General features: G+C 38.4%; 1 protein-coding gene across 1 annotated transcript in view; it reads left to right on the top strand.

The window, feature by feature from the left end:
* The first annotated feature begins 297 nt into the window (after positions 1–297).
* kdm4b (lysine (K)-specific demethylase 4B) overlaps positions 298–6502 on the top strand; it is a 32952-nt gene continuing 26747 nt past the window's right edge. The window contains exons 1-4 of the mRNA XM_058072714.1: positions 298–456; positions 2329–2747; positions 3427–3602; positions 4865–4979. Of these exons, the coding sequence (XP_057928697.1) occupies positions 2370–2747; positions 3427–3602; positions 4865–4979 (669 nt within the window). The 5' untranslated portion in view covers positions 298–456; positions 2329–2369. The remainder of the gene's footprint in view (positions 457–2328; positions 2748–3426; positions 3603–4864; positions 4980–6502) is intronic.

The following is a 6502-nucleotide window of genomic DNA, read 5'->3' as shown; positions in this document are numbered from 1 at the left end:
AATAATAAAATACTGTTTTGGTTTAGTTTTGCTTTGTTACTGCCAAAAATATGTCTATTTGGATAGTATAGAGGTTTTTTTTATTTAATTTTTATTTATAATTTTTTTTAATTTATTTTCATAATCGCAGATAACAATATGCACGGTGAGTACGTGCGTGGCATAATCATTGGTTGAGTACGTGCACGTTAGGGGTAGTAAATCATCGCCTGATGTTATTGGTTCTCTCATTTGTCCATCAAAAAAAATTACCCAATCATATTGTTGACTTTATGTGTAAAGCTCCCCCAGCGACGTCATCGAGCCAATCGCACAACGTGGATTCCAAGAGTGGGCGTGACCTCAAATAGCTTTAGCTCGGTAATGCTAGAGGGAGATCGATCCAACCAAATTTGCAAGAAAACGACATCAAATCGACTGATAAATACGGAAATAAACTACAAGGCACCACAGGAGGTAATATTTACACAAATTGAGCTATTGTATTTATTTACAAATAATCCAATCTCACTCAATCCTTATGTAGTCGTCGGTGGTGTTTTGTTTTTTTCTTTAACTGCAGCTACGGCATAGCTAAACAGATGCTAGCCTGTGTAAGCTAAGGCTACGGTGAAATGTCATTTAATATAATTTTTTCCTTTATATGCACAAAAGACAGCAACCCTAATCGATTAAAATTGTACATTTAACGTATACATTTGATTAAAGATACTCTTCGGTTAAGCGTTCGTTGTTGTCTCGGAAAATATAACATGCTAGCAACACTCCATGTCAGTTTCCCACGGCTAACGTCGCGGCTAGCAGCTGACATACGTAAAATCGAATTAGCAGCGTAAATTAAAAAAAAACATGAACGAAATAGTCGACGGCTTTTGCAGCCCCCCCTTGGTGTGGAAGCATCGCACCACTCCATCCACCCACAGGAGGTAAACTTGCTGCGGTAACGTAGTCGCTCTAAGGCCCGGTGTTACAATTTAAAGGGTTCGTTACAGGCCCCGGCTTGTTTTGGTTGAGCTCCGTTTCCGAAAGTCGTCACTCATTCCGAAACACTTTTCAATGTACGTTTATGTTTAAAAGTAACATATTGTACTGAAAAAAAAGTCATTTAAGTGTAGTTAACATTTGTCATTTGTTACACACGACCTGAAACTGGAGGCCATATTTGCTGTCAATCAATGTACACCATTCGTTATGTTACTGTGTTATGATTTGGTGCATAGGGTGTCCAAAGTGTGGCCCCGCATCTTTCAAGGCACGTCAAAAATTGTGTTAATTGGATATATAAACAGTTTTACATCATTTCTACCTTTTTAATGTTATTTATTAATAAGCAATAGAACATAGATACGTTTCAGGAAAAGATACACTTCAAGCATCACTTTGACATAAATATTTTTAGCTTTTGTAATCGCTTAAATATTTAAACAACGATACCAACATAACACAAGGAGGTTGTTTTGCATCAAAGTCATTTATTTACAAATAATCACACCATGAACTATGTATCATTTTCATGTGATTTCGTGTGATTCTTCTCCTCCTATTCAGTGTGGCAGTGGTAGTTTTTTGTTTTACTTCTTCGGTTTAAAAGAAACGCATGTGAGGCTGACTGATTAGATTTTATAGATTTTAAAGATAACGTACACCAGGGGTCTCAAACACTAGTTTGAGGCCCCCGCCTTGATATGAAAGTTTAACATTAGTGCGGCCCCGCGCAGGTTTGATACGGATGCTGTATGGTATCATGTACCCAGAAAAAAAATTATTAAGTTTGATTCATGTTCATGTTAAAGGTTAAATAACTGTTAATAGTTATCCTCCCTATCCGTGTGGAAGTGGTAAGTTTTTGGCTATTTAAGTTGAAAGGAAATAACTTGAAGGCTGCCGTTTAGGTCGCTAGCTCTCAAGTTTGCGAGTTAGCATGTGTCTCGAGACCCTGCAGTTGCGCAATATGTTGTAAATAAAAAAAGAGTATAAAAGTGACTATAGTCATGTTTTGTCATGTCTACAGGGCTCTAATAATGCTTTGTTCATTTTAATAAAAAAAATAAAATAATTTGTCTACCCACCAACTATATGTGGTTTCTTAAGTTTTTATTATTTGCCGTTTTATTATTATTATTATTATATTTATTTATTACTGATTGATTGATTTTCTTTATTCTTGATTTGTTTTTTTATTTTTCATCTTATTTTGTGCAGAAAAATAAAAATTAAGATATTTGAGAACAGTGGAATGTTTTATCAGAGCTTTTATTGTCGAAAATCGAAACCAAAGCAAAGTTTATTAATTTTTCTGTTTTTAATAAATGCGTTTTTCCTCTGTAGGTCCTGCAGGTGTACCTGCAACCCTGAACCCCCCCCCCCCAATGGCGACTGACATACTCATGGACATGATGCGGCCTTCTCAGCCTGTTCCACCCTCGCCCCCTGCATCCCAAGATCTGATACCCGCTCTGGTTCCTGTGTTGGCAACGAAACCCGACGCGGCAACGACCTCGGATCCCAGTCCTGCTCCGACCGCCGCACCGGTTCAGCCTCCGGGCCCGGATGTTGTCGATGGCCTCGTTCACGGTTCCGAGCCGCCCCCGCCCGCCGCCGTTGCGCCGCCGCCGTCACTATCCTGCACAAAGAACCCCAACTGTAAGATCATGACCTTTCGCCCCACCATGGAGGAATTTAAAGACTTTGCCAAATATGTAGTCTACATGGAGAGTCAAGGAGCTCATCGTGCTGGCCTGGCCAAGGTGAGGACCAGCCAATCACAGGGCACATATAGACAAACAACCATTCACACTCACATTCATACCTATGGACAATTTGGAGTCGCTAATTAACCTAGCATGTTTTTTTTGGAATGTGGGAGGAAACCGGAGTACCCGGAAAAAACCCATGCATGCACGGGGTGAACATGCAAACTCCACACAGAGATATACCCGAGGGTGGAATTGAACTCGGGTCTCCTAGCTGTGAAGCCTGTGTGCTAACCACTCATCCGCTGTGCAGCCCTGGTTCAGTATATTTTTCATCAAAATAGTAGTCATGCCAAAATGTTGTGTTGCTGCTGGATGTTCACAGTATCTGAGTGATACTGTTGTGGGGGTGCTGGAGCCTATCCCAGCTGTCTTCGGGCGAGAGAGAGCGGGGTACACCCTGGACTGGTCGCCAGCCAATCACAGGGCACATATAGACAAACAACCATTCACACTCACATTCATACCTATGGACAATTTGGAGTCGCTAATTAACCTAGCATGTTTTTGGAATGTGGGAGGAAACCGGAGTACCCGGAGAAAACCCACGCATGCACGGGGAAAACATGCAAACTCCACGCAGAGATAGCCGAGGGTGGAATCGAACTCGGGTCTCCTAGCTGTGAAGCCTGTGTGCTAACGCCATTATTAAACCAGAGTATCTCCTGCCCAGGTGATTCCGCCAGAGGGTTGGAAGCCACGAAAATGCTACGACACCATCGAGGACATGGTGATCCCAGCTCCCATCATGCAAGTGGTGACTGGCCAGTCTGGCCTTTTTACGCAGTACAACATCCAGAAGAAGTCCATGACGGTGAGCGAGTACCGTAAGCTGGCCAACAGTAAAAAGTGAGTATTTTATGATGTACATTTGCAGCCTCTTGCGGTAACTACCGTAATAGAACCATTTCATAACTGGACAGTCAAACGGTATTTGTTCTTGTTTCTGGTAATGGTTTAATTTCATCAGATTACAATTGAGTGCATCCCATAATTAAGCCAAATGTGGCCCGCAGGACACTAGTTTGAGGCCCCCGCCTTGATATGAAAGTTTAATGTTAGTGCGGCCCCGCGCAAGTTTGATATGGATGCTGTATGGTATCATGTACCCAGAAAAAATTATTACGTTTGATTCATGTTCATGTTAAAGGTTAAATAACTGTTAATAGTTATCCTCCCTATCCGTGTGGAAGTGGTAAGTTTTTGGCTTTTTAAGTTTAAAGGAAATAACTTGAAGACTACCGTTTAGGTCGCTAGCTCTCTAGTTTGCGAGTTAGCATGTGTCTCAAGACCCTGCAGTTGCGCAATATGTTGTAAATAAAAAGAGTATAAATGTGACTATAGTCGTGTTTTGTCATGTCTACAGGGCTCTAATAATGCTTTGTTCATTTTAATATGAAAAAAATAATTTGTCTACCCACCAACTATATGTGGTTTCTTAAGTTTTTATTATTTGCTGTTTTATTATTATTATTATATTTATTTATTACTGATTGATTTTCTTTATTCTTGATTTGTTTATTTATTTTTCATCTTATTTTGTGTAGAAAAATAAAAAGTAAGATATTTGAGAACAGTGGAATGTTTTATCAGAGCTTTTATTGTAGAAAATTGGAACCAAAGCGAAGTTTTTTTAATTTTTTGTTTTTAATAAATGCGTTTTTTTTTTTGGAAAACTTGATGCGGCCCAGTCTCACCCAGACCCGAGCTCCAGTGGCCGCCAAGTAAATTGAGTTTGAGACCCCTCTACTAGAATGTCTATCACTGGCCAAATTTATATAGTTGTTTTTGCATAACATTAATATCGTACGTTCATATATTTGTATATTTGCTTTTATTTCTTGGTGTTAGTATGTAGTATGTTGCTGTAGCACCTGAAGCCAATGAAGCGAATTGCATGTAATTACTATAATTGTGTCTCATATGGACCCTGTGGATCCTGTTTGCTCTGTGTACTTTAAAAAAAAAAAACTGCTCAGAGCCAGAGTTGCGTTCCAACTGCCCCAAGACAATGGAAGCGCCGACACAGTAGATGAACTTAAAAATACATTCACAAATTGTGGTAGACGTAATGACCCACTGTCTTTTATAATGTTTTTATCCCATTCCAGGTACTGCACACCTCGCCATAAAGACTTTGATGACCTGGAGAGGAAGTACTGGAAGAACCTGACTTTTGTGTCGCCCATTTACGGCGCCGACGTTAGTGGATCTATCTACGACGAGGTGAGTGTTGGGTGTGTCCCTGAAGTAGAATTGCAACACCGTGTAGTTCAGGGGTGGGCAAACTTTTTGACTCGCGGGCCGCATTGATATGACAAAATTTACGGGGGGGGGCAGACTATATATTTTACATGTAACAGTCCACCTGGTATTATTGTATCTGTAAAATTGTCATGCAATCTGCTATTATTATTTATTATTTTATATTTATATTTAAATATTTAAAAAATAATAAAATATTATAATAATCACAATAAAATTAAAATAATAATTATTATATTATTATTATGTAAAATATGCAAATATAATAATAATATTATATATAATTAATATAATAATTAGCATTAATATGATAATTATAATAATCATAATAGTTCTAATAATTATTATAATAATCTAATAATAATAATTATTATTATTATTATTATTATGTGCTTGTGTCCCTTTTTTCAGGAGCACTTTGTAAACAACAGACCATGTCAAAAAACGAAATTGATACAACCATCAAAAGGTTGGCTCAGGCCATGATGTCAGGTTGTATGTTGAGTTTAAATTAAATACTTTGGAAAGATTGGGCGGGCCGTATACAAACACTTGGCGGGCCGGATGTGGCCCCCGGGCCGTAGTTTGCCCACCCCTGGTGTAGTTGCTGCATGAAGTGTTCATTGTCATGTTTTCTTTTTCTTGCAAACAGTAAATTGTAAATATAACGTGTAGAATTACTATTATTACTATTCAAAGTTAAGTACAATCATACTATGATAAAGGATCGGACCGCTGTACTACGATCAGAAACTAAGTATCAAATTTAACACAGTTTTTTTATAAGGATAGTAAATATAAATAAATATAATAATAATAATAATAAAACGGCAAATAATAAACTTAAGAAACCACATATAGTTGGTGGGTAGACAAATTAATTTTTTTCAGATTAAAATGAACAAAGCATTATTAGAGCCCTGTAGACATGACAAAACACGACTATAGTCACATTTATACTCTTTTTATTTACAACATATTGCGCAACTGCAGGGTCTTGAGACACATGCTAACTCACAAACTAGAGCGCTAGCGACCTAAACGGTAGCCTTCAAGTTATTTCCTTTCAACTTAAATAGCCAAAAACTTACCACTTCCACACGGATAGGGAGGATAACTATTAACAGTTATTTAACCTTTAACATGAACATGAATCAAACGTAATAATTTTTTCTGGGTACATGATACCATACAGCATCCATATCAAACTTGCGCGGGGCCGCACTGACATTAAACTTTCATATCGAGGCGGGGGCCTCAAACTAGTGTGGGCCACGTGTTTGAGACCCGCAACTGCAGGGTCTTGAGACACATGCTAACTCGCAAACTATAGCGCTAGCGACCTAAACGGTAGCCTTCAAGTTATTTCCTTTCAACTTAAATAGCCAAAAACTTACCACTTCCACACGGATAGGGAGGATAACTATTAACAGTTATTTAACCTTTAACATGAACATGAATCAAACGTAATAATTTTTTCTGGG

Source organism: Doryrhamphus excisus, chromosome 5 (assembly GCF_030265055.1).
Source record: "Doryrhamphus excisus isolate RoL2022-K1 chromosome 5, RoL_Dexc_1.0, whole genome shotgun sequence".
Lineage (NCBI taxonomy): Eukaryota > Metazoa > Chordata > Actinopteri > Syngnathiformes > Syngnathidae > Doryrhamphus > Doryrhamphus excisus.
This window is presented reverse-complemented; position numbering and strand designations above follow the sequence as displayed.